This window comes from Anguilla rostrata, chromosome 16 (genome assembly GCF_018555375.3).
Source record: "Anguilla rostrata isolate EN2019 chromosome 16, ASM1855537v3, whole genome shotgun sequence".
NCBI lineage: Eukaryota > Metazoa > Chordata > Actinopteri > Anguilliformes > Anguillidae > Anguilla > Anguilla rostrata.
In genome coordinates, this window is record NC_057948.1 from 33,426,314 (window position 1) to 33,453,579 (window position 27,266).

Consider the following 27,266-nt stretch of genomic DNA (forward strand, 5'->3'; position numbering starts at 1 on the left):
CGAACACAAAGGTCCACTCACCGGCCAATGCCACGGTTACGGGGAGGGAGATGTTTGAGAAGAGGAGCGAGGAAACCTGAGCCGCTATTGTGTGTGTGTGTGTGTGTGTGTGTGTGTGTGTGAGCGTTCCTGAGGCCCAGTCTGAGCACACACACACACACACACACCTCGCTCGGCGCTATAAATACTCTCTCCGGTTTTTACGAGAGGAAAGCAGCGCTGCTCGAGGGTAAACACAGCGCACGTTCGATGCTAACCTCGGCACCGCGGCTGATTCATACGGCTGGGACCGGCTCACCGACATCCTCTCTGCCACTTAAAGACATTACATCACATCACAGGCGTTTAGCAGACGCTCTCATCCAGAGCGACTTACACAACTTTTACACAGCATTTTACATTGTATCCATTTATACAGCTGGATGTATACTGAAGCAATGCAGGTTGAGTACCCTGCTCAAGGGTACAACGGCAGTGTCCTATCCAGGAATCGAACCTATGACCTTTCGGTTACAAGCCCGGTTCCTTACCCACTGAGCTACACTGCCGCCCAGGCGTTTCTCTCAGAAGTGCGGCTACCTTCAGCCCAGCCGAGCACATAACTGAACACTCTTACCCCAGTACGTCCGTGCACTGACTGGCCAAAAATGCCTTCACCACCATGCCTTCACAAAACGCCACCACCAGTCACCACAGAATGTTCAGCATTTACAGTTATTGAGTTTTGTGATTGCACATTTACCTGTATCGGCTGGGAAATTGCTCCATACAAATACTTTCTACCATTCATATCACAAAAACCATAATCAGGCTCACGTGTCAGTACCAATATATTTATCTTTTTCAAAGCGGTTTCATGTTTTATTCTGTCAACAAAGACTTCAGCCGCACTGAATGACATCACAGACAATCTTCCCAAGGACCAATGAGAAACGCTCTAATATAATCACACACAGCTGTGTTCCGTTACAGTCAGACTGCTGTTAATTTGCTTTACAATGCATCAGAGTAAAACTGACAGAACTAATCTGACCCACAGCACCTGCCCCTGTGAAATGGCTCCCAGGAGAGTATTAACTTCGTATTACATCCTCTGTGCTGAAGGACACGCCTTTTGGGATGTCTCTCTAAACTCACAGGATAATAAAAAATCATTTCCATTTTTTAATCATTTTCTCTGCACCACCCGGCGACAGAGAGTCGTAACGTGTCCCACGATGCAGTTCAGCAATCACGCACACCCTCCGCTTGTGGCTTCCGTCAGACAGCGCAACCTTAGAGCCACACACCCGCACAGCTAACACCCGATCTCCGTTTACCGACCGGCAAGGAGCCTTCGACCGCTGAGAGGAACCGCCCATCCGATTTCACCCTTTCACCTAAAACACAAAACGCAGCGCCTGCCAGGGGTCAGATATCACAGCTGGGTTAGGTACGGGTGTTCAGCTGCTTACAGGAAAATTGGTTTGACCCTGCTAAAAAAATTTTTTTTTAAAAACCTTCAGTGTGCCAATTTTTGATTGTGAGAGAAAACAAGATTATGATAGTTTGTTTAATTTTTTTATTACTTTTATTTCACAAGGTTTCTCAAGTGATAAATATTTCAACAGTCATGCAAAGGGATGCAGAGTGTTGTCAAATATCTGTGGGGGGGGGGGGCTAGCGAAAATAACATGACAGTTCTTTTCAATTTAGCCAAGGAAGATGCATTTCCTCTTTTGAGAAGTGTCAAGGTATTCTCTAATAACCACAGCGAGCACCTCAGTTCAGCATCTCATCAACAGCACCTCCTACAGCACAGAACCCCCATCACCTCACTGAGGATGTGAGTTTTATTGTGGATTTGAGTTACTTTGAGAGAACACTGCCCCCTACAGGTCCACCAAACCACTTCCAATAACCGACTTTTCCGGGGAGATTTCCAGCACTAACCCAGCCCAACCAAGCGCAGCGACAGCTGTTTGACCTCAGAAAGCCACAGGTTGGCTTGGCCGCCGTCCAGTAACAACGGCCAATTATAACGGTCCTCATAACCACTGCTGCCTGCTGGTTATGAGCAGCCCTGGTTATAGTCCACACTTTGTTTAGGACACAATAAAAAGCGGTGTGTAACGCATGATAGCTCGCTCTGCTGTGGGACGGTGTGGGAGACATATAAAGCACTCATCTGAGGCCGGCTTTATTACACACGAGCTGCTGACCTATTCGCATGAATTATGTGACATTTGGTGGAGGGTGGAAATTCAGAGGACGAGAAAAAGAAAGATGAAAGTACAATTTTTAATCATGTAACAAAAATGCACTACATGCCAAGTTTGGGCACAAAATCCCATGAACGCAAATCCAAAGTGATCACCTCAAAGAGAATTCTGCCTGGCGGAAAGCCGTTTATAACAACGACCAAAAAAGGTCCTGACTGACAATCCCCAACTCTTACCCAACCACACCCTGCCACCCCCTCCCACCCCACGACCTGCCCTTACACCAAGATTACACCTGTGCTCACACCTGGATTACACAAGCACTCACACCTGGATTACACCTACAAAACAGAGCCCCAGACAAGCGATGGGCCAGCTGAAAGGGGCGTGTTTAAGGGCGGGGCTAGAACTGCAGACAGACAGAATACCTGACATGCATCTACAGAACAGCAGTGTCTTCAGAATAGGGTACACACATCACTCACACCGATACTCATTCTACAAAAACAATGCATACTGCACACACACACACACACACACATATTCTACAGAGACAATGCACAAACTGAAAACACACATTCTATAGAAACTACGCATACTGTACACTCGCCCTCTCAGACACACACTTATTCACACACAATACTTCTACAGAGACTATGCATGTACCACACAAACACACACACACACTCTCTTGCACTCTCTCTGTTTCTCTCACTCACACACACTCATTCAGACGCAAGCCTTCTACAGAGACTACGTACGTACCGTACACATTGTCTCTCACACACATACATCAGTTTTACACACAGGCATACACGCAAGCACACACACACACACACACGAACAACCTCAAACATGCCCCCCCGCCCCCCACACACACACACACATACATTGTGTAACCAGTGAAAATCAAGCATCCCAGCATGCACTGCTCTGCTGTGTGTGTGTACATTAAAAAAGGCCCATAAAGTCCTGTCAGTCCACACAGCAGCGTATGCTTCACTCCTCACTCACAGCCACGGCGTTCCTGGAAGTCCGATGAGTGTTATTGATCAGCTCAGGCTCTGAGGCAGATAGGGGATTAATAAACGCTCAGGTCTCACTTTCACGACTGCGGCAGGGAGCGGTGGAACAAACACGAAACGGAACGAGCGCGGAAAGGAACGAACACGGAAAGGAACGAACGCGAAACGGAACGAACGAGGAAAGGAATGAACGCAGAACAGAATGAACACGACTCTGATCCAAAGTGCTTTTCCTGCCCAGCAGAGCCCGGCTCCAGCTGCAGCAACAAGTTTCAGCAGCAGGACAACTTCCCCTCAAACTGCTACTCACCTGCCCCCCCCGCTCAGTCCACTCGCCGACTCACTGCCCACACGCCCGACGCAGAGCACAGTGTCTAAAGAGAGGACCGGGTCCAGGTCCGGTCGGGTTCCAGTCCGGCTGTGCTCCTTCCCCGGTGCTGACCGTCTAACAGCGAGCCCCAGACAGCCCGCCAGCGCAGAGTCAGAGTCTCAGAGTCTCTCTGCAGGACTGTGCTCTCTCCTCTCACCCCGAGCAGGAACTCTGCGCTCCCCCCCCCGCCTCTGGCCCCCCCCCCCGGTGGGCCGCGGTGCGGATCTGAGCTGGCATGCCAGCGCTGCCCCAGCGCTGTGCCAAATTTACCCTGGACCCGGCCCGCGCTCGGCACCCACAAAGGAAAGAGCCTCCCCTGCGAGATTTATTAAAAATGACCCCGCCCCTGCCCCCCAGTCACCATTCCCAGCAGCCGATCGGTTTTCACACCCCAGGCTGGTGCAGATTTTCCTGCCACTTCAGCCTCCGCCTCACCCCCCAGTCACATGACACAGTGCTGTCAGCACCTTCTCCCTGTCACAGACTCACAGACTCCATCTTTCAGACTCAATCTCACCTCACCCTCTCACACACACCAACACTGACTCACACACTCACTCCATCTTTCAGACTCAATCTCACCTCCCCTCTCACACACACCAACACTCACTCACACACTCACTCCATCTTTCAGACTCAATCTCACCTCCCCTCTCACACACACCAACACTCACTCACACACTCACTCCATCTTTCAGACTCAATCTCACCTCCCCTCTCACACACACCAACACTCACACACTCTCACTCACCCACTCACTCCATCTTTCACAGGGTCCCTCTCACTTCCCCACTCACACTCACTCCCTCCCTCACACACTCACTCACTCACTCACTCCCTCACTCCCTCACTCTCTCACTTCCCTCACTCACTAACTCACTCACTCTCTCTCACTAACTCAATCTTTCAAACTCCATCTTTCACAAAGTCCCCCTAACTTCCCCTCTCTCTCACACACACACTCACTCACATGCACACACACATGCACACATGCACGCACACACACACAAACGCACACACACACACTCTCACTCACTCGCACACACAAACACACACACACACACACACCATACTTCCTCCCTCCTGCTAACCCCCCTTGCAGACAGGTATGGGTTTTTGGGGGGGGCTGTGGATTTGTCCTTGGTCCGTGTGGGAGAAAGGCATGTCATGCTCGCCCAGCTTTACCCCCGCCCCAATCCGGCCCCCGTCCCGCCCACCCACATATCTCCCTGGTTACAGCAGTGCCACGCCCATCTATCCCGCCCAATCAGCACTGAGCGGTAACCTTGCCTTCCCCTCTGCAATTCCAGCTCTGTCTGAGACAGACAGACAGACAGACATGCGGACAGATAGATGGACGAACAGACAGACAGACAGACAGGCAGACAGACAGACAGACAGACAGAATGACAGACAGACAGGCAGACAGAATGACAGACAGACAGACAGACTGCCACAAAGGGGAAGATCCTCCCACCCACACTCAATAAAACACTAAATATATTAAATATCACATCATACAAAATACAGGTGCAAAACCTGCATTCAAACACACTCCTTCACAACAATGATTACATTCCAAAAAATGAATACAAATATCAATTAGTAAATTATGAGTTGTAGTAGTAATTTACCAAACATGTGCACATATTTTACAGAGAAACATCTACATAAATATGACATCAAAAACAAGGGCTTCACTGCCAGCTACAGGCACCAGTTTGGTTCAGACTCAAAAAACTGTTTTAAATTTAACTTCCAGAATGACTGGAATGAAATGGTACCTACCCTGAAATGAGCAAACTCACATTGCTATTCCATAAGACCAGAACATTTACACACAAGTAAACACACACTGCTACTCAAACAAGAACATTTACACACAAGTAAACACACACTGCTACTCAAATGAGAACATTTACACACAAGTAAACACACACTGCTACTCAAACGAGAACATTCACACACAAGTAAACACACACTGCTACTCAAACAAGAACATTTACACACAAGTAAACACACACTGCTACTCAAACAAGAACATTTACACACAAGTAAACACACACTGCTACTCAAAGGAGAACATTTACACACAAGTAAACACACACTGCTACTCAAATGAGAACATTTACACAAGTAAACACACACTGCTACTCAAACGAGAACATTCACACACAAGTAAACACACACTGCTACTCAAACAAGAACATTTACACACAAGTAAACACACACTGCTACTCAAACAAGAACATTTACACACAAGTAAACACACACTGCTACTCAAAGGAGAACATTTACACACAAGTAAACACACACTGCTACTCAAACGAGAACATTCACACACAAGTAAACACACACTGCTACTCGGAAAGCTACACGAGGCAATGTCACTCAACACGCGTGCATAACTTCCTCTAATTTATGGCTGTTCTGTAAAAAACCTTTCATGAGCTGAAGGCACCGTAGACAGAATGTCAAACATGAAATAACTCCACCTCTTCAAACAGGACCGTGGCGCAGTGCACTGGGTAAAAAACAGCAGCAGGTGTAAAATGGAGGACTCTGGGTCTGCTCGATCTGCTCCAGCGCTCGGACGGGCACCTCGGTCTGGGACCCGGGTCCAACCAGAGCTGGCTGTGGGCTGACAGCCCTGCCACCCGGGCTCACTCAAGAAAATAAGGGTTCCAGCTGGCATAGATCTCTCATTGTGCACTAGTGACCCCTGCTGGTGGATCGGGCACCTGCAGGGCAGCCTGTTCAGTTGCACGTAAAGAGTCTTCCTCTGACTGGTGTCTGTGTGAACCGCGGCATGATGGGAAGAGGCAGCTGACATCACGTGACTCACGGGGGGGGGCACGCGCTTTTCTGAGCTCTCCCACATGAACAGCGGCATCCAATCAGCATCGCAGGGGCATGAGAAAAAAAATCGAATCGAATTCAGATGTAATAAAATAAATAAAATGATTGTGATGTGTGTATTTAAAGCCACGGTGGGGAATGACAGCACTGCGAAAGGAAGAGTGATGGAGACAGAAGTGAAAATCCATACCTGCAGGGCGGGGGGGGGGTGAAGAGAGAGGGAGAGAAGGGCGGGGGGGGCGTGAAGAGAAAGGGACAGGAGGAGGGTACAGAGAGGGAGAGGAGGGGGGCGTGAGGAGAAAAGGAGGAGAGGGGGGTAGAGAAAAAGTGCGAGTGAGAAATGGTGAGAGAGAAGGTGAGAGAAAGAGATGGGGAGAAAGAGAGATGGGGAGAGAGAGAGATGGTGATTGAGAGAAAGAGATGGGGAGAGAGAGAGAGCGATGGTGAGAGAGAGAGATTGTGAGAGAGAGAGAGATGGGGAGAGAGAGAGATGGGGAGAGAAGGCTATTTTTCGGTCTCTTTCCATAAATATTCAGCTTCACCAAAGGCCCTTTCGGAAGCGGAACTTTGGCGCGCTGGTTGCCGTGGTGATTTCCGCGGGACATGGCCGTGGCCGCGCTCCAGTGGTAAAGCGGCGTGATCGAAGGCGTCATTAGCGGCCGACCCGCGAACACGCATCATTCAGACCGGCGACGTGTGGCCTGGCTTAACCTCCGCTGCCAAACACAGGCCTCTACAGAGAGCTTCTCTCTCTCTGAGGGTCAGTAGACCCCCAGACACCGTGTGCACACAGCTTCTCTCTCTGAGGGTCAGTAGACCTTCCAAACACCACCTGCATAGAGCTTCTCTCTCTCTCTGAGGGTCAGTATACCTCCCAAACACCGTGTGCACAGAGCTTCTCTCTCTGAGGGTCAGTAGACCTCCCAAACACCGTGTGCACACAGCTTCTCTCTCTGAGGGTCAGTAGACCTCCCAAACACCGTGTGCACACAGCTTCTCTCTCTGAGGGTCAGTAGACCCACAAACACAGGAGTTTACATAGAGCTTCTCTCTCTGTGAGGGTCAGTAGACCCTCAAACACCACCTGCATAGAGCTTCTCTCTCTCTGTGAGGCACAGTAGACCCCCAAACTCCACCAGCACAGAGCTTCTCTCTCTGTGAGGCACAGTAGACCCCAAAACTCCACCTGCATAGAGCTTCTCTCTCTCTAAGGGTCAGTAGACCTTCCAAACTCCACCTGCACAGAGCTTTTCTCTCTCTGAGGGTCAGTAGACCTCAGAACGGCAGGTTTCACAGAAGTTTCCCACCATGCAGTGCGCTCGGTCATTACAGACTCATTACTGCCCGAGTCAGTACTCTAGTAAAACCCCAGACTGGGTCCCGCCGCGACGCGATGGATAATCTTTACGCGACACGGCAACGGCACACAAAACAGACTGCGGTCGAACGGCACGGGGGGGGTGGGGGAGACAGCCGGCAGCGTCCGCCTCGGTGGCCGGGTTCGAGAAAAGAGCCCATTACTGCGCCGCTCAATTTCAATGAGAGCAAACAGCGGCCCAGCGGAGGAGTGAGAGTAACGGAGTGGGGCGAGGCGGGGTCCGCGGGCACGACCGGGATCGATGCCTGAGGCACGCGTGGAAATAAATGAGGCGTCTCCAACGCCGCATCGATTTTACACGCCAGCGCGTCACAGAACAACCAGCGGACACGTTAAGTTTCAACAGCAACACCGATACCAGGTCAGCCGTTTCAACCCCAACACAGGTGCCAGTACGGACATTTACACGTCAACACAGCTACCAGCACAGCCGTGTACGCGAGAACAGGCTAATTGGTAAACCTTAGAACCCACAGTTGATGTGAAGGGCAAACATCAATGGCTAAGCGCACTGGAACAGAGCAGTCAAAGCACACAGCCTCATTCAGTAACACAGCTGTATGGCAGTATCACACAGTGACCACTAGAGGGCGCTAGTGCAAAAAATAAAAAGTTGAGGTTGAGGGCAGCTTTCTCAGACATAACTAGTTACGCTCAGAATAAAACACCCATTCTACCACATACTGAACAAGCCTTATGGCATCCCAGAATGAATGCTCACACTTAACACACTCTCCACAAAAGCAGAATCACTTTACCCACACCACAGCACAGCAAAATCAGCACAGACAGCACAGTCTGAACAGTTGGAACAGCGCAGTGTGAACAGTCTGACCAGCGCAGTGTGAACAGTCAGAACAGCACAGTGTGAACAGTCTGAACAGCACAGTGTGAACAGTCTGAACAGCACACTGTGAACAGCCTGAACAGCACAGTGTGAACAGTCTGAACAGCACAGTGTGAACAGTCTGAACAGCACAGTTGAAACAGCACAGTGTGAACAGTCTGAACAGCACAGTGTGAACAGTCTGAACAGCACAGTGTGAACAGTCTGAACAGCACAGTTGAAACAGCACACTGTGAACAGCCTGAACAGCACAGTGTGAACAGCCTGAACAGCACAGTGTGAACAGTCTGAACAGCACAGTGTGAACAGTCTGAACAGCACAGTTGAAACAGCACAGTGTGAACAGCCTGAACAGCGCAGTGTGAACAGTCAGAACAGCGCAGTGTGAACAGTCTGAACAGCGCAGTGTGAACAGTCGGAACAGCGCAGTGTGAACAGTCTGAACAGCGCAGTGTGAACAGTCAGAACAGCGCAGTGTGAACAGCCTGAACAGCGCAGTGTGAACAGGCCGTGGGTAGCACGCTGTGAGCAGAACAATCTAAACGCCACACACAGTTAGCGGTCTGAACAGAACAGCCGTGTTTTCTGAATCCCGTTTCTGAGCGGCACTACGCGCTTTTCTCCCGCAGAACCCGCAAGGCTCCGCAGAGTGAAGCGCTAACTCTGATCTGATCACTGCGCACGCGATCGGGGCCACAGCGCACCCGTAAAGCATCGATCCTGCGAAGCACGCGCTCTGACGAGTGTCCGCTTCCCTGTGGCAGCGCTGTGGAGAATCAGCAGGAAAACGACTGCAGCAGAGCTTGCATCTGCATTTCCCCCTCTCCCCCTCCGCCCCAACCCCGCGTGGCCAATAAAAAAGGTGGTCAGGAACAGTCTGCTGTACTCTGTCTGACATTTTAAGGGTTTGCTAAAAAAAAATTTTTTTAAAGGCAACTAACCAGCTCTGAAACACCATTAGGAAAGGGAAAATAACCTCAGCAGGACTCTGGGCAGATACACACTCGTGTCAGCACTAAAACATCACGCGCTCCAGCCCCTCAGTACAGGACCGCTAGCAGCGGGGCAGAAGGGCGGTAGCAGCAGACGCTCCTGACAGAGGTGACCGTGTCAGCCCTGATGAGGGGCAGGAGGCTGAGCTGAGGGGAGGGGAGGGGAGGGGCTCCAGAGCTCTCTCCGTGTCTCTGTGAGGAGTAATGCAGTGTCCCTCTCGTACCCGTGCGACAGCGCAAATCCAGGCTAAAGGCTAATTAGCCGCGGAACCGCTAATTACACCCGAGCGCACTGATCCCCTCAGCACACAAAGACAAAGACACGCATGCACACACCATACCCTCTCACACACACGCACACACACATGCCAAACTCTCTCACACACACACACGCATGCACACGCCATACCCTCTCACACACACACACGCCAAACTCTCACACACATGCACACACACGCCATACTCTGTCACACACACGCACACACACCCACACGCCACACTCTCTCTCACACACACACATACACACACACACACACACACACTACACTCATCTCTCACACACAAACACACACACATGCATGAACACCACAGTCTCTCACACACACACACCAGTCTCTCACACACACACACACACACACATACACACACACACCCACACACCACACTCTCTCACACACACACACACACACACATACACACACACACCACACTCATCTCTCACACACAAACACACACACATGCATGAACACCACAGTCTCTCACACACACACACACACACAGCTGCGGTCATTTAAAGCAGGACTGAGAGAGACGATCTGCAGTGGTTTCCAGGTACCTGGCAACGGCTCAGCGCTGCAGACAGGAGGCGCTAGACCTCAGCACACAGAGGCACACAGAGGCACACAGGCACAGAGGGCTGGATGTGCCAGCCTCGTACATCTCTCCTGCTGATCGATACGCAAAGCCTCCCCGAAATAAATCTTACTGGTCTATGCACCCTCCCCCCCTCCCCCCCCCCATCCCACCGGCCGATGTTTCTCTCCAAATCCGCCTTACGTCTTAAATTAAATTAAAGATGTTCCTGAGCCTGCTGAGCGTGGGGGGAAATGGGGTACCTGTCGAATTCCGCGTCACCGCTGGGGGGGTCGGTCTCTTCCGTGTCCCCGCTGGGGGGCTCGGCCGCCTGCTGTCTGGAGGTTTGGATCCTGACGGGCACTCGCTGGTGACCCGGGCTCCACTTCTCCTTTCGCCCGCAGGACAGACACGCGTAGCAAGCCCCCATCCCGCCGGCAGACTGTGCTCACTCCCCCGTCCCACCTGCAGTACTACCTCTCTCTGTACGGGACGGGTGCACTCACGCCCTGTCCTGCATGAAGTACCACCTCTCCCGGTACGGGACAACTTTACTCAGTCTCTGTCCCAGCTCCAGTACCAGCGCTCCCTGTGTGGGACGAGTCCGCTCGCCTGTCCCAGCTCCAGTACCAGCGCTCCCTGTGTGGGACGAGTCCGCTCGCCCCCTTCCACCTCCAGTACCAGCGCTCCCTGTATGGGACGAGTCCGCTCGCCTGTCCCAGCTCCAGTACCAGCGCTCTCTGTATGGGACGAGTCCGCTCGCCTGTCCCAGCTCCAGTACCAGCGCTCCCTGTATGGGACGACTCCGCTCGCCTGTCCCAGCTCCAGTACCAGCGCTCTCTGTACGGGACAAGTCCGCTCGCCTGGTCCCAGCTCCAGCGTCCCCAGCGCTCTCTGTACGGGACGGCTGTGATCCGCGCCCCGTCCCAACAGGCTGTACTGTCCCGCGGAGCGTGCACGGTCACGGGGTGATGGGCTCGGGCGTAAATGTTAATGAGGGGGGGCATGGGAGGGGGGTTAATATGGTACGCCAGGCAGTGACTGGTGGAATGTCTTCTATGTCCCACCACTGGACACATTTCCACCCACCGCGGCCGGACCCTCAATCCCCCCTTTGTTCTTCTGTTCCATCCCCGCGCCTCCTCGTCTGTTTTTACAAGTTAAAATAATTAATATTCATAAACCTCTCCAAGTTCTCTCACCCTCTCATCTGCCAAACCATCACAGCATCACACACTGAGTCCGGTGCCTTACAGCTTATTTTTAATTTGTTTTCCCCATAAACTCATTTGCTTTGACTCTCTGTGTTGCTCACATGTTAGATGCTGCAGATGTTCGCTGAAGTCTGGACTGGAGGTGGGCGCAGAACAGAATGTGCGAAGGGCGAGTGATGAGTCATAAAACATAGAGGCCACATAGACACGCAGCAGCCGCCCCCCTGCCCCCCCCCCCCCCCCCCCCACAGAGAGAACGCATGTTCTACTGCAGCACTAAGCCACGTCAGCCAGCGTGCCAGCAGTCAACATGCGACAAACTGCACTGTTCCAGCAGTCAACATGCGACAAACTGCACTGTTCCAGCAGTCAACATGCGACAAACTGCACTGTTCCAGCAGCCAACATGCGACAAACTGCACTGTTCCAGTGACAAACTGCACTGTTCCAGCACCCAACATGCGACAAACTGCACTGTTCCAGCACCCAACATGCGACACACTGCACTGTCCCAGCAGCCAGTGAGACACGCCCCCTTATGGAGAAGCATGCATCCTTACGCCCATCGGCATGGAGCCCAGCTTGTCTGTCTGTCCGTCTGTCTGTCAGACAGGCGACACGCTACACAGCCCCAGGTTAGACTTAAACAGAACAATCCATGAGTCACAGCCCACCACAGGAAAGGTGCGGGGGGGGCTGTGCTGTCCTGGTCACACTCATCACTCTCTCCATCACTCCCCCCCCCCCGCCCCCGCTGACACATCAATCAATCCACAGTGGCTCCACAGCCACGGCAGAGTGCAGACAGCACCGGGCAGACTGGCTGCAGACAGACCCCCCACTACAGAGAGAACCCCCCCCCCCCAACATCCTCCCAGTACCACACCTCATAACCCCTAACACATCGACCAGCTCCACTAACCGCCCGTTCAGTCACTCCAAAACCCTTAAAGACATGCAGAGGAGAGGAACACCGGTGGACTTTGCTTTGTGTGTGCGTGTGAGCGTGTGTGTGTGTGCAAGTGTGTGTGTGTGTGTGTGTGTGTGTGCACGTATGCGTGTGTGTAAGAACTGTGCCAGTAACAACACGGGTTGTTTCTGAAGGTTAACGCTAAAAGGCCAGGCCAAGGCAGAGGAAACGCAGTTAGCATGCTTAGCTTTCACTGCGTCATCACTCCGGTTTCCATCGATTCAAGGTGTACAGAACCACAGACATGGTCCTCCATTTGTGAAATCAATTTAGCCAATGACTCTTAAGCCGTCCGTCATGCTAGCCTCCTTAAAAAACAACGTTTCTCCACATCTGCCAGCATACCGGCCTCAGACAGAGTCACGCTCTGAAGACTGAATCTGCTCTCTTCTACTTTTAGAAAGACAGATCTCTCTCTTGAGGTAGACAAAGTTAAAGGAAACTCAGACCCCTGAAGCTGTATCTGCTCTGGCGAAGAATGTAGGATGAAGTTAAATATTAAACCCCCATTTTTTTTTAAAGTTGGTAGATCATTTCTTACAGGCATTTAATTATGAATAGATGCCAGACACCTTTCACTTTGTGTGTGTGTGTGTGTGTGTGTGCGCGCTCCTGCGAAGCACATGTTCTCCTTAGAAGCCACCCTCTCCTGTGAAGGACACACTATCCTGTGAAGCCACCCTCTCCTGTGAATCACATGTTCTCCTTAGAAGCCACCCTCTCCTGTGAAGGACACACTATCCTGTGAAGCCACACTCTCCTGTGAAGGACACACTATCCTGTGAAGCCACCCTCTCCTGTGAAGCACACACTATCCTGTGAAGCACCTTCTCCTGTGAAGCACACCTCAGTGCTCAGATGAGTCCACTACCAAGCGCACCCAAATGACCAGAGGGGGCGACAGAGTGCAGTGAGACATGCTCAGTCTAACACCAGGACCCCTCTCTATCCCAGGCCAACTCTCAGCAGCTCAGCCAACCCCGCGAGGCTGGCCAGCTCCCAGACCATCCCCAGCAGCGAGGTGCATCCTCTGGAACAGTGTCTGAACAGGGTGGGTAACCCAGCAGCACCACCCCAACAGAGGAAGAGCGTCCATTTCCATTATCACAGCATGACTCATTTATACTCCTGTCCGGCAAGCTCCCAGCCTGCTCCCTCAAGCAGAAAAACCCTTTTTACCCACAATGCTCAGCTGAAAGCCTTAGACGAGTACATAACGAATGTAGGGTCTTTTTCCGTTGACATTTTAGCAATTTCACGTATGTGTAAATGGCAACTTGAAAGCAGGAAGCTCCCACTCGTAGAAAAGAGCGATCGAGATCTTCTGGATGTTTTCCATTCGTCTTAGTATTGGCACACCGAAACAAAATGGCCACTTGCGGTTTCCCATCAAAACGCAGACCACCGTACAAAAGTGGATCGATGGTCAGCGAGGAAATGTGTGAATGTTTTTTTTTTTTTCTTCGTGCCGGGGGAGGCGGTGAAAGAGGACTTCTCTAACGGGGCCCGACACAAAGCAGGCCAGAGATCCCGGGGGACAGATGTAAATGAATGCACTTTCACTGCAGCGCTGCTGTTCAAACAAACCCCCCTTTGTGCCTGCTCCCCAAGTTTCCAGCGGCAACAGCAATGGCCCGTTGCCACGGCAGCGGCATGTGAACTTGGTGGGGTGGGGTGGGGGGGGGGGGGAGGTGGGCGGGGTTGGGGGAGTTGTCCGCTAAGGCATAGTGAAATGTCCTAATCTGACAACAGGGGTATGGCAGGGCACCCCCTACTGGCTAAAGTCTATATCACACACAGTGGAAGGTCCTCAGCCCAAAAATAAGACATAAAAAAATACCTGCGATAAAGCCACTGAAACTGCAAGGATGCAGAGGGCCGTAACAGTCAGCGAAAACCACGTTTCTAACCTGACGGCTGCAGGTTCGAACCCAGGCGGCAACAGACCGCATGACCACTGCGTGGGGAACTAAAATGGGGGGGGAGGGGGAAGAAAAACAAAAAGAAATTAACGAAGCAGCCCGCAGGATAAACAGTAAAATAAAAAGTGAGCTACAGCAAGCCAGTCCCACGAGGGAAAAGTGTGAGCGCACATGAATAATTTAAAATAATGAAGTCTGCTTTTCTCCGACGGTCCACCGCACTCTCTGTGTCGCCTCCGCCTCGTCTCATAAAATATTGACCGGTCAGCGGTCTGGCTTTCCAGCCAATCAGGAGGCTTGGACACCGTCCTGTGACGGACACAGCGTCCTCAGGCCCTGGGCCTGATAGAAATCACCTCAATATGAGGGATCGTCCACACTGGCAACCCTTCCAGCTCCTGACGAAGAACCTGTAGGCCACTCAACAGACTGCAATCAGAGATACTATAAACTCACCAGACACTCAGCTCCTGTGTAAACTATGATCACAGATACTATAAACTCACCAGAAACTCAGCTCTACTGTAAACTATTATTACAGATACTAGAAAGATACAGATACTCCACTCTGCTGCAGTGTTAACTGGAAACACAGATACTATAAACTACCTGATACTTCACTCTGCTCCTGCATAAACTATAATCACAGATATTATAAACTCACCAGATAGCCAGCTCCTGTGTAAACTACTGTATAATCACGGATACAATATACTCACCTGATACTCCACTCTGCTCCTTTATAAACTACAGGTATAATCACAGATTCTGTAAACTCACCAGATACTCAGCTCCCGTGTAAACTATAATCAAGGATATTATAAACTCACCAGAAACACTGCTTTCTTTCTGTTCCCTCTGTATCTGACAGTAATATCTAACCCAGCCTCTTTGTCACAGAAGGTCAGTGGAGGTGTGTATTTGCAATAGAACAACCCAGAAGGAATAAAGCTTACAACACAGCACACCCAGCAAAATGGCATCATGAAAATGTAAATTCATACATAAACAATGAAACAATTAGCAAGGCTGCAGGCAGACCCTTCCCTTCTCAGGTCTGTAAAATTATACGGCAGTAACAAAATTCATCCATTCCTATTCTCTGTCATTTCTCTTGTACGGAGGGGAACAGATTTGTTTGTTTTGTATTAAGCTAATTCATTCACTGTGAAAGAACACATATAAATACTTTCAGTAAATCAGATCAACAGCACAGCAACCTGAACACTTAAAACCTAATAAAATGCTTCAGTTCCTTCCACAGAACAGACCCCAGAGCGGTTTAGCGCTTAGAGGAAACCAGCTGGAAACAGAATTGCCTGTTCCTACACTTCGTCCAAACGGTTAAGTCATGAAATATTAACGTTTTCGCAGTTTACGCACTCCAACACTTTACGCTGATTTATTACAGGACTTTAAGGAAGGACAGCGTGTGAATAAAAAAAAAAAAAAACAGCCCCTTCTCCTGCATCGAGTCAAAAAACAAACCTTGAGGCGAAAAGTCCAGGTAACAATAAGGCTGTCCTCCGTAGCCGTGGAAGGAAGTCCTTTGTGTGTGCGACACTTGGGAAGGTGGGACCAACCTTAAACAGCCACAGCGGTTAATGGTTAACAGTCGCTCAACACCTGAAGACCAAGTCCACCGTCGTATGCCAACACTTCACACTGTGCAAGCTACTTCATAAATACATAGACACACACACCCGCACACAGGTGTGTACACACACACACACACACACACGTATACAAGGGCACACATGCACTCACACACACACACACACACGCTACAAGCATGCACACACGCACACACACATGTATAGGACACAAAAGCACACATGCACTCAGACACACACACACACACGCTACAAGCACGCACACACACGCACATGTATACACACACACAGACACGCGCACACACACACATGCACACACATGTATACACTCACACACACACACACACGTATACACTCACACACACACACACACACACACTCGCACACTCACACACACGTATACACACACACACACACACACACACACACACATATACACTCACACACACACGATACACACACACACACACGACACACACGCACACACACCACAATGTATACACTCACACAGACACCCACACACACACACAGCACACAACCACACACCACAACACCACACACACACACACACGCACATGTATACACACACACACACACACGCAGAGTAATGGTTAATTTGTACTGATTGTACTCAGAGCACACATAGCTCTTTGACCTGTTAGCGCTAACGGCGGCGCTTCATCCGCTCGCTCCGTTGTGTAAGATCTAAACTCCACTGTTCTTCAGCGCTGCCAGCAGGGCAGCCTGCTAACAAAGAGACAATGTTCCAGGCCAAAGCCGGCAGGCCCAGAACAGGAGCCTCAAAATCCTCCCAGGCCGCGAGCAGCTAATTATTTTACCGGCCGTGACACTGGGGCTGTGGCGCGTCTCTGAGCGGCGCCGTTGTTCTGCTGAAGAGGCCGGTCCGAGCCACAATGACCCCCTTCTGCCCCGGTCATCCGTAACCCTGTCCCCCCCGGCAACGCATCGGTCAAAATCAGTCTTCACTGACCTTCACCGGCCCTGCCATGGCAACGGCGTGCTTCGGCTGGGTCGGGCGCAGCGCGGTGCCACGCAGCGCACCCGGAGAATAGAGCCCCCCCCCCTCCCCCCTCGTAAAGAGGGGCGCCATTAAAATGCAAAGCGGGCATCGTCATGCCAACGGGGTCTGACATCACATGGCTGAACGCAGTCTGTACGGTGAGGGTCGGGTAAACGCAGGGTCAGGGTTTTACTGAACGTTACGCAACACAACCCAGTTCTGACTACATTCTGCACATTACTCAACACTACCCAACGCTGACTACATCCTGCACATTACTCAACAATACCCAACGCTGACTACGTCCTGACATTAACCTCAACCACTAACCCATACACTGCAAGTGACATTTCACTCACATACTCAGGCAGCATATCACACCCAACGCTGACTACGTCCTGCACATTACTCAACACTACCCAACACTGACTACGTCCTGCACATTACTCAACACTACCCAACGCTGACTACATCCTGAACATTACTCAACACTACCCAACTGACTAATCTCCTGCACACCTGCATTCCAACACTACCCAACGCTGACTACATCCTGCACATTACTCAACACTACCCAACGCTGACTACATCCTGCACATTACTCAACACTACCCAATGCTGACTACATCCTGCACATTACTCAACACTACCCAACGCTGACTACATCCTGCACATTACTCAACACTACCCAACAATCTGAACTCAACACTACAACTGACTACATTGAACATTACCAACACTACTGACTACATCCTGAACATTACTCAACACTACCCAATGCTGACTACATCCTGCACATTACTCAACACTACCAAACGCTGACTACATCCTGGACATTACGCAACACTACCCAATGCTGACTACATCCTGCACATTACTCAACACTACCCAGCGCTGACTACATCCTGCACATTACTCAACACTACCCAACGCTAACTACGTCCTGAACATTATTCAACACTACTCAACCAGACTGATCATACATATCACACTATCACGTAGCCTCGCCCATTTAATCGAAACAAAAACGCCACACATTCAAATTCAGTGGCGTTGAGCTAAAATTAGAAACCTTTTGATCCCTCAGAGAAACTTGGCTCAAATTCAAACACCGATCAAGATGCACCGCCACACAGTTTCATCATCCCAGAAAAGTGGGAAATATTGATCCAAGAATAGGACAGGTCCCTCTACAGTCAAACACTTTTTTTGCTTCATTTTGCAATTGAATCATTGGAAGTTTGTCTCGCGCTCTGTAACTCTGTCATTTTCACCTTACAAAAAAAGTGCTCTCTGCCTCTGTCAAGGGATCACACATCATTCACAAGTTTCAGCAACTCAACTGCTCTCTCAGAACACATTTAAACATTTTAATACATCACAATATTTTTTAATACATTTCAACATTTTAATAAATAAAGCCATCTACCAACAGGCACTGTTCAACTGATTATTTTGTCACAATTCACAAGGTCCTGATTAGCCAATCCAGCAATACAACACTCAGCTGTCCAATTACAGACCGCTCCGTTCTCACTTAATCAAAACCTGACTGATGACAGGGCGTAATACTACCTATCAGAACTATGCGTTTGTTGTGTGTGCGTGCATATTGCACGGTATGCTGGGGACCACAATCAGAAAAAAAGGAAAACTGAATCACAGACCATTAACACAGCATCACCAACACAGAACCTTTTGAGCCAATGAGCCTGCAGAAGAACTGACCGTGTGTCCAGTCAGGACCAAAGATGTTCCCATTAAGCCTTAATGTGTCCAAATGCCTTAGATCACTCATGCACTGCAGTGCCTGGGGGGGGGGGGTGATTCGACAGTGAATGTTTGACTGCCAAATATTGCTGTACTGAAGCCGAATTCCAATTTGTACTGCTGTGCCACTAAGAGGTGCAGCTGCAGACGTACAGTGAATATCAACACCACAGCCCGTTGTTCCACGGAAAATAAACAACGCATTTCCAAATAAACACGTGCATCCATTTCCTGGTGCGCAGGAACTACGTTACCAGGGAAACAAAGGGGTTTTCCAGAAGAGCAGGAAATGCGGAAGCTCATGCTACAGGTCGACTGAAACTGAGAAGCAGGTGAGTATCTCAGGCACGCTGCTCAGCCGTGCCGGTGATGACTGCATACATGCACGCGTCCGGCTTTTTGCTAACACGTTACTCATATAACGCGGTCTGGACCTCCAGGCTAAGGGCACAGAGACACATCACACAGCCCATGCTCTGACAGGCAGTGTGAGGTCTTCATTAATGAGGCTGGTATGGTCTGTTTCACCCACTCACCTGAGAAACCCCATCACCTGCGTCTGTGTGACTGACCCGGCCCGGTCCAGGTGAGACAGAGCCAGTCCGGACCCCGCTCATCACGGCACGTCACCTGTGCAGCAGACGGGAGCCAAAAGACACACCTGGGTTCCGCTCTCCATCACAGAGAGATTTACAGCCACAGCAGACCGGAGCTAACAAGCCTCTCTCTGCTTTTCCTCTCTCCCACTGAACCCTGGGTCACGCCACAGACTCTATAGACAAACCAGACACTCTGCTTTTCCTCTCTCCTACTGAACCCTGGGTCACGCCACAGACTCTATAGACAAACCAGATACTCTGCTTGTCCTCTCTCCTACTGAACCCTGGGTTCCGCCACACAGAGATTACAGCACAAACCAGATACTCTGCTTTTCCTCTCTCCTACTGAACCCTGGGTCACGCCACAGACTCTATAGACAAACCAGATACTCTGCTTATCCTCTCTCCCACTGAACCCTGGGTCACGCCACAGACTCTATAGACAAACCAGATACTCTGCTTATCCTCTCTCCCACTGAACCCTGGGTCACGCCACAGACTCTATAGCAAACCAGATACTCTGCTTATTCTCTCTCCACTGAACCCTGGGTCACGCCACAGACTCTATAGACAAACCAGATACTCTGCTTTTCTCTCTCCCTACTGAACCCTGGGTCACGCCACAGACTCTATAGACAAACCAGATACTCTGCTTTCCTCTCTCCCACTGAACCCTGGGTCACGCACAGACTCTATAGACAAACCAGATACTCTGCTTATCCTCTCTCCCACTGAACCCTGGGTCACGCCACAGACTCTATAGACAAACCAGATACTCTGCTTATCCTCTCTCCCACTGAACCCTGGGTCACGCCACAGACTCTATAGACAAACCAGATACTCTGCTTTTCCTCTCTCCTACTGAACCCTGGGTCACGCCACAGACTCTATAGACAAACCAGATACTCTGCTTATCCTCTCTCCTACTGAACCCTGGGTCACACCACAGACTCTATAAATAAACCAGATACTCTGCTTTTCCTCTCTGCTACTGAACCCTCGGTCACACCACAGACTCTATAGACAAACCAGATACTCTGCTTTTCCTCTCTCCTACTGAACCCTGGGTCACACCACAGACTTTATAGACAAACCAGATACTCTGCATTATTATTATTTTAATAATTATTGACACATTATCCACAAGCGTTCTCCATTTACACTGTACAGAGTGAAGGGAGGGAGGGGCACAGAGGGCACACACAAACTTCCAACTTCTGCTCTTAATCAACACAATCATTCACATGATCACTGCATGAGACTGCAGCTAAATTTCAAAAACTCACTGATTTTGAGGCCTGAAATGGAAGCCAGTAGGACAATTACTCTGAGCAAATACAGCCTGGCACAAACAAGGGGGGAAATCTACAGTCTGGTCTTCCAGACAGAAAAACAAAGCAAAAGGCCAGAGAGATTAGTGGATATGACTAGCAGATACACAACGCTACAGGTGGAAGGAGAGGTTCAGGGAAACGGCAGTTCGGCCGTCTGGACTGAATAAACGCACCTGGAAAATCTCCACATTTCTACGCTGTTCTGTGACTCTGCCAACAACTTTCAGCTCTGATCGACCTGATAACAAAAACTACTCAATCTGCACAACTCAGGGCCTGTATTACTAATTACTAAGACCATCAGCATGTGGAAAACCTTTTAGCACACGCAAAAGCAAAAGCAATTACCTGACCAATGATTGGTCACGGTATTCGTTTTGCACCAATCATTGGTTGCGTTATTGGTTTTGCATGTGCTAAAATGTTCTGCTTGTGCTAAAGGTTTTAGTAAACCAGACCCTCAGTGTTCAATGGTTGCCATTTCTGTCAAGAGATTCAAGGGTGATCTACTGGGCATGTGCAGAATCTCCTCCAGTTTAACCCTTTTGCAGCCACAGGAGGGATATTAAACCTGCTCCACAGACACAGGTTTAGTTTCAGCTTTGGAGGAGACACACCTCATCTCACAAAGGCAAACATCAAGCCTCACAAGCATACCAGCGAGTCAAGCAATGAATTCATATGAAAATATTTGGGGGTAACATGTCTCCCTGTCTCCCCCCCGCCCAAAACCTAGGCATATGTCCATGAGGACAAATGAATGAATTACCCCAAACCAAATGGAGCAAAAGGAGTGTGTCCCCAAGGGCTGCTGGGAACTGAGCGGTTTCAGCAGGAGGCTTTTGAATCATGGCCCTTGCTTTGGGACATGATTCATTTGCACTATTACCTGGACAACAACAGCAATGATAACCATCATCACCATCATCATTATTATAATAACTATGGAGGCAAGCTATGAACTAAACACCACATTATGATGTGTCTGGGACCACTAGGGTGTAAAACAAAATGCATGTATAATGCAGGACTGTTGTTTTTTTAGACTGGGTTTGTGCTGTGAACAGAACAGAAAGTGGGACAATTCTGACACCAAACACATTTTACTGTCTAAAGGAGCGATCTCTACTGCACGCTCACACTACCCCACATTATCACATTCCACCACATTATACCATCACAGCGCCCCATGCTGGTGTAAGAGACTAAACCAATTAACTAAACACCCGATTACTAAAAGGTCAACAGCACACTGGTACAAGCAACAAGCAATTCAGACGTCTGACTTCAGCCTGTCGTAAGCGTATAAACCTTATTGCTCATGTTTGCCGTTTTGCTGTTGTCACCGTTACTGCATAACATAATTCTGGTTTTATCCCTTCCCTTTTTGGTGTAAAGCGCGTTGATTTGCAACTGTTGCACGAAATGTGCAATACAAATAAATTTTGATGGATTGAATGATAAAATGAAATGGCAGCGTATTATAGCAGTTCTGGTCTGCAAACACATGGTGCCCACACCTTCACGAAATCACACGTTTAAATCATGCTGAAATATTCCTGCCACAAACCCAGAGCTTTGTGTTTCACAAAGCAGGCCCTCGTCCACCAGTTTCACAGTCAGAAGCTGATTACACGGGCAGATCGTAAACAAGACTAGGAAACCTAGTATATGGAGGGACCTAACACACGTGATCCGGCCGACCAATGGTGTAACTTCATAACTCGGCCGACCAATGGTGTAACTTCATCACTCAGTCAGTCAGTCAGTCAGTCACAGACATGCGCGTTTGTAGGGCTGGCCCCCGCTGTTGTGGTGGAGCCGAAAATAAAAACCCCAGCAAATTCGACCCATGTGAACGCATCGATCATAATTCAGCACCAGTCAAAACGGGGGTACACGGAAGAGCGGGCCAGCTCTGCTCATTAAAGTGCAAAATATATTTGTGCATGAGTGCCATCTCAAATCATTTTCAAATAATAAAAAAAATCTTCCGGAGAAGAACAGCCTGCGTGCGGCCCAGCGCCTGGCTCATTTCGAAGGGAGAAGCCATTTTCTCTGTACAGAAGCTGCCTTGATTTAAAAAAATTATTTATAATGGCCAAAATCCATTAGCAGAGAGGAGGACTGAAAAGAAATGGACAGCACAGCAAAATTATATTAAACAAAGCAGCATTTGAATTAATGCACCTACATTTTTTCATTTTCTGTTGGATTGACTGTACTTTTAAATCAGACCAATTTGCGCTTGATCGTTAATTGTTCCCTTCTCGGTTTAATGGGTAAAAACATTGAAATACAGGACGCCCTACCCACAGTGGAGAAATCTCAGTTTCCCTCAGAAGTGATGACACAGCCTGACATCAGCACGAGGCGTTCTCCCCCCGATTACTGACCGACACTTGATTGACAGCTTGGTTCCACAGGTTCGAGTCAAAGAATTCACAGGCGACTCGGACGGACCATTTTTTTTTTTTTAAAGTTTTCCTTTGAAACACGTTTCCTGTTTGTCGCAGAAACCAGGTGTTGGAGCAGACTGCTTTCTGGCCCCAGATTGTACACCAAGTCTGCTTGTCAGCACAAGCCAAGCACATTAAAGACGACAAATATGAACCCTCGCTCCACACTAAAGTCATAAACCAGGTTAGGAAACAAAAAGAGGATTACACCAACAACTTAAATACAGACTCCAAGCACGCAGCTAAGTGTTTAAGTCATCAAGAATGGGTTTTTTTTACCCTCAAAAGAATGGGTAATTGGAGAGAGAAAGACAAGTCGTGCAGTGCATTGTGGGAACTGCATATGTGATTCAGAGCGCCTGAGGAAATTGCAAAAGGATTTCAGGTCATTTTCAGAGTAATTTAAATAAATCCTTTTATAAACACTTAAGTACTCTGGTAAAGACAGTGAACAACAAGTAAACGTTCATATGCTCAGTAACATTCTTCTCCCAAGCAGCATTCAGAAGAAGGTTGGTTAGACAGATAAATAGACAGATAGACAGACAGACAGACAGACAGACAGACATACAGACAGACAGACTTCTCCTCTGCATTGGACCCATCCTAGGCACTCAGGAGCAGTGGCCAGCGCCCGGGGACCACCTCCAGTTCTGAGGCCAGTGCCTCGGTCAAGAGCAATGGCAGGCGTTCACCCACCTAACATGACATGCATGTTTTTCGGTGTGGGAAGAAACCAGAGTACCTGGAGGAAACTCACGGAAACACAGGGAGAACATACAAACTCTATACAGAGAGGACTTGGCCGGCCAGTACTCAAACCCGGAATCTCTTTTGTTGCGTGTACCAACAGACCTAACCACTCACCACGCCACCGTGCCACCGCAGTGCACAGATCACAGCACAAAGCATAACGTTGATTAAATGGTCTTACACACGGCAGTCATTTCATAACTACAGACTGAACGGGGAAAAGAAAAGGGCAGATTCTGGCACTCTGGGGGGGGGGGGTGCAGAGGGGGTGGGGGCGGGCGGGTGCAGTGCCAGCTGGGCCTCAGCTGGGATCCCACCAGACGCTGCGGAGCTTCATTACCTCAGAACAGATCGAGCTTCCCTGCTCTCTTCAGCCGGGCTGCTCACACAGAGACTGAAGACGCTGCAGAGAGCTGTGGGCCAATGGCACGCGCCGCAGTGCCTCCTGGGTAAAACTCAAGAGTTTGAGAGCTCAAGGAGTGCGTTACTTCAGTTCTATTTCCGAGTCCAGGACTGCTTTGCTGCACAGGCAGGGAGGCAGTGTAGCGCAGGGTAGCGGACAAGGAACTGCCCGTGCAACCGCAAGTTTGCAGGTTTGATTCCCAGATAGGATGCCGTTGTTGTACCCTTGAGCAAAGGTACTTATCCTGCATTGCTTCAGGACATATCCAGCTGTATAAATGGATGCAATGTAAATACTATGTAAAAAAAAAAAGTTGTGTGAGTCACTCCGGATAAGAGGGTCCGCTAAATGCCTGTAATGTAATGTAATGATGCACTTCAGACATTCAGTTGGTTCTCATAAGGCAAGCGGATCAAAATCACATCAGACCTCTTGTATCCCTTACCCAGGATACCTGCAGATTGCCATTTTACTTCGCGAGGGAGAAAATTTTGACCAAAGTCATTATTTACACAGGAAGTCAGAATACCTGAGGTTTCAAGTGCAAATAAACTGCACACTGAAAGGAAAAGCTCTGAAATACAGCTGGACTCGGCGCTATAACGGCTTTAAATTTCCCATTTTCACTTTGCAGTAAATATTGTGTTTTAAGAAAGCCGTCATCATAGCCTTTTTTTACCCTCTTAAACAATCTCAGCAAGACTGAAACAAACAAGAGGAAGCTCCAGACATCCAGGCCCGTGCCAAAGGATTTGGTCCCAGTATCAATTTTACCAGAGTCCCTCCGGGACATTGGTTCATGTTGCAACGACATTAACAAAAAAAATATTACTATTTGATGTGCACATCTATTATGAACTGTCATTCAGCCAACAAATACAGGCAACCGCAACGGTACAAACAATGTTCACTGCTGTTTGCTTTGTCTAGAGAAAAGAAGTTAAGCCCACACGACAAAACGTGCAGAATCTCCGCTAGTTACACCCTTTTACGTCCGCAAGACCGATTTTAAACCTGCTTCCGGGGGTACAAATCAATGAAACACCCACATAAATTGAATTAATGGAAACTAGAGTTAGCTGAAATAATGATCAGAACTGTGTATGAAGACAGTCACTGACAACAAATGCTGCACACCCATTAGACGCGTGGATTTCACAGGACATACCTTACATTATTCTGCTAAACAATGAGCGAATATGGAGAGTTACATTTTCATGATGATCAGATATTTGGGAAATCTTGTGATGAAAGGTCAACGTGAAACAGATAAACCCGACAGAATCACTCGCTGCTTTGGTAAGTGTAAGCAGAACCAAGCCTTTTTTTTAAACCAGGAGCGTGCGACAGAGCTGCACGCGACAAGCCCCTTGTGGATAAACTACCTGAACTGATGCAGCCGGTGACCAGCCGGTTGCGTTCACGTGTGTTTAAACTCGGATACAGTTACAGTCTAGACTTTGGACTTCGGTTCACGCGGAAGCACAGCACTCAGCGACCAGGAAAAAAAACAGTGCGCATTGTCAGTAACCGATAACATAAAATAAAGAATAAATATCCGGCGTAGGACAGCCACAGATGACATTTTGAATTAGGCTACATAAGACATTCATAGCGATCGGTTCATTGAAAGGTCAGTCCCACAACCGTTAATGGCTACCACTCACTACTCCACGGTAAAACTTCTCCGAGTGACGCGCTTTACGATTGTTAGCCTAAAGGTAAAATACCTGTACCACTGCCAAGCCAGCGACTCTTGGCCGAACCGAGAGGCTGCAGAGCTTCGCAGTAGCAGGCTAAGAATTAGAGTAAACGCTACTTACTTTATGAAGTAGCTGGCCCCCTCCGCAGTGAAGCCTTCCTCCCACCCGCGAGGTAAATCTACAGCACAGAAACAGCAACAGAAAAGTATACTATGAAATACGCGTCCAAAACTTCCCGTTTCGTTTCGGTAACTACCGTTCACACGTAAGCTTACATGTAACACAAGACAGTCAGCCTGTGATAAATGTACAGCTGAACTTGTACGGTACAGTTTGCATGAATTACTCATACCTGAACGGATCATATGCCCGGAGTTGACAGGTTCACCCGTACGGGGATGCAGCCAAGTAGTACTCTGGGTTTCATCACTGGAAGAAAAAAAAAAAAGGCGACGCGACACACCTGTTACTGAACGTAAAAACGCATAACCAGCAATTTTCACAAACCGCTCAGGGGGTGCACTTAAAACTTTACCGGTAAAGGGCGCGCTTACTTTATGAAAAACACTCTGCCGTCGCTGCAGACTCCGTAGGACCAGTGGACAGGTAAACTGTCCCGCCCGAGCGGGGCCGCCATGATCCTGGTTTGAAGTGCTATTTCATTCTCTCCGCTGAGTCTCCAAGGGAATCCGACGGTAGTCCAATAATCACCGATGGAGCGACGCAGCGTTTAAAGGGGAAACTGCGCCGTAGTCTACATAGGTCCTGTTTTTCTTAGCCGACAGAAAAAAGGGAAGAGTGGAAGGGGACTGTTTCATGATTTCTCGGACAGGTATCCTGCATAGTTAAAAGGCGTTGTTCAGGCTAACTAAGCTTCTGAAATGAGGACATCGGTAGTGCCGGGAACTAATAAAAGAATCTTAAGAATGTAAAGCTTTAACTCACAAATCGTACGCATATTTCAGAAACCTGAGCAAGGA

General features: G+C 49.2%; 1 protein-coding gene across 1 annotated transcript in view; it reads right to left on the bottom strand.

The window, feature by feature from the left end:
- Positions 1 to 27,059, bottom strand: part of LOC135242643 (pleckstrin homology domain-containing family A member 7-like) — a 113,798-nt gene extending 86,739 nt beyond the window's left edge. Inside the window, exons 1-3 of the mRNA XM_064313797.1 lie at positions 26,841 to 27,059; positions 26,639 to 26,715; positions 26,407 to 26,464 (exon numbers count right to left, since the gene is read on the bottom strand). Coding sequence (XP_064169867.1) covers positions 26,407 to 26,464; positions 26,639 to 26,715; positions 26,841 to 26,923 — 218 coding nt within the window. The 5' untranslated portion in view covers positions 26,924 to 27,059. The remainder of the gene's footprint in view (positions 1 to 26,406; positions 26,465 to 26,638; positions 26,716 to 26,840) is intronic.
- Between the last annotated feature and the right edge of the window lie 207 nt (positions 27,060 to 27,266).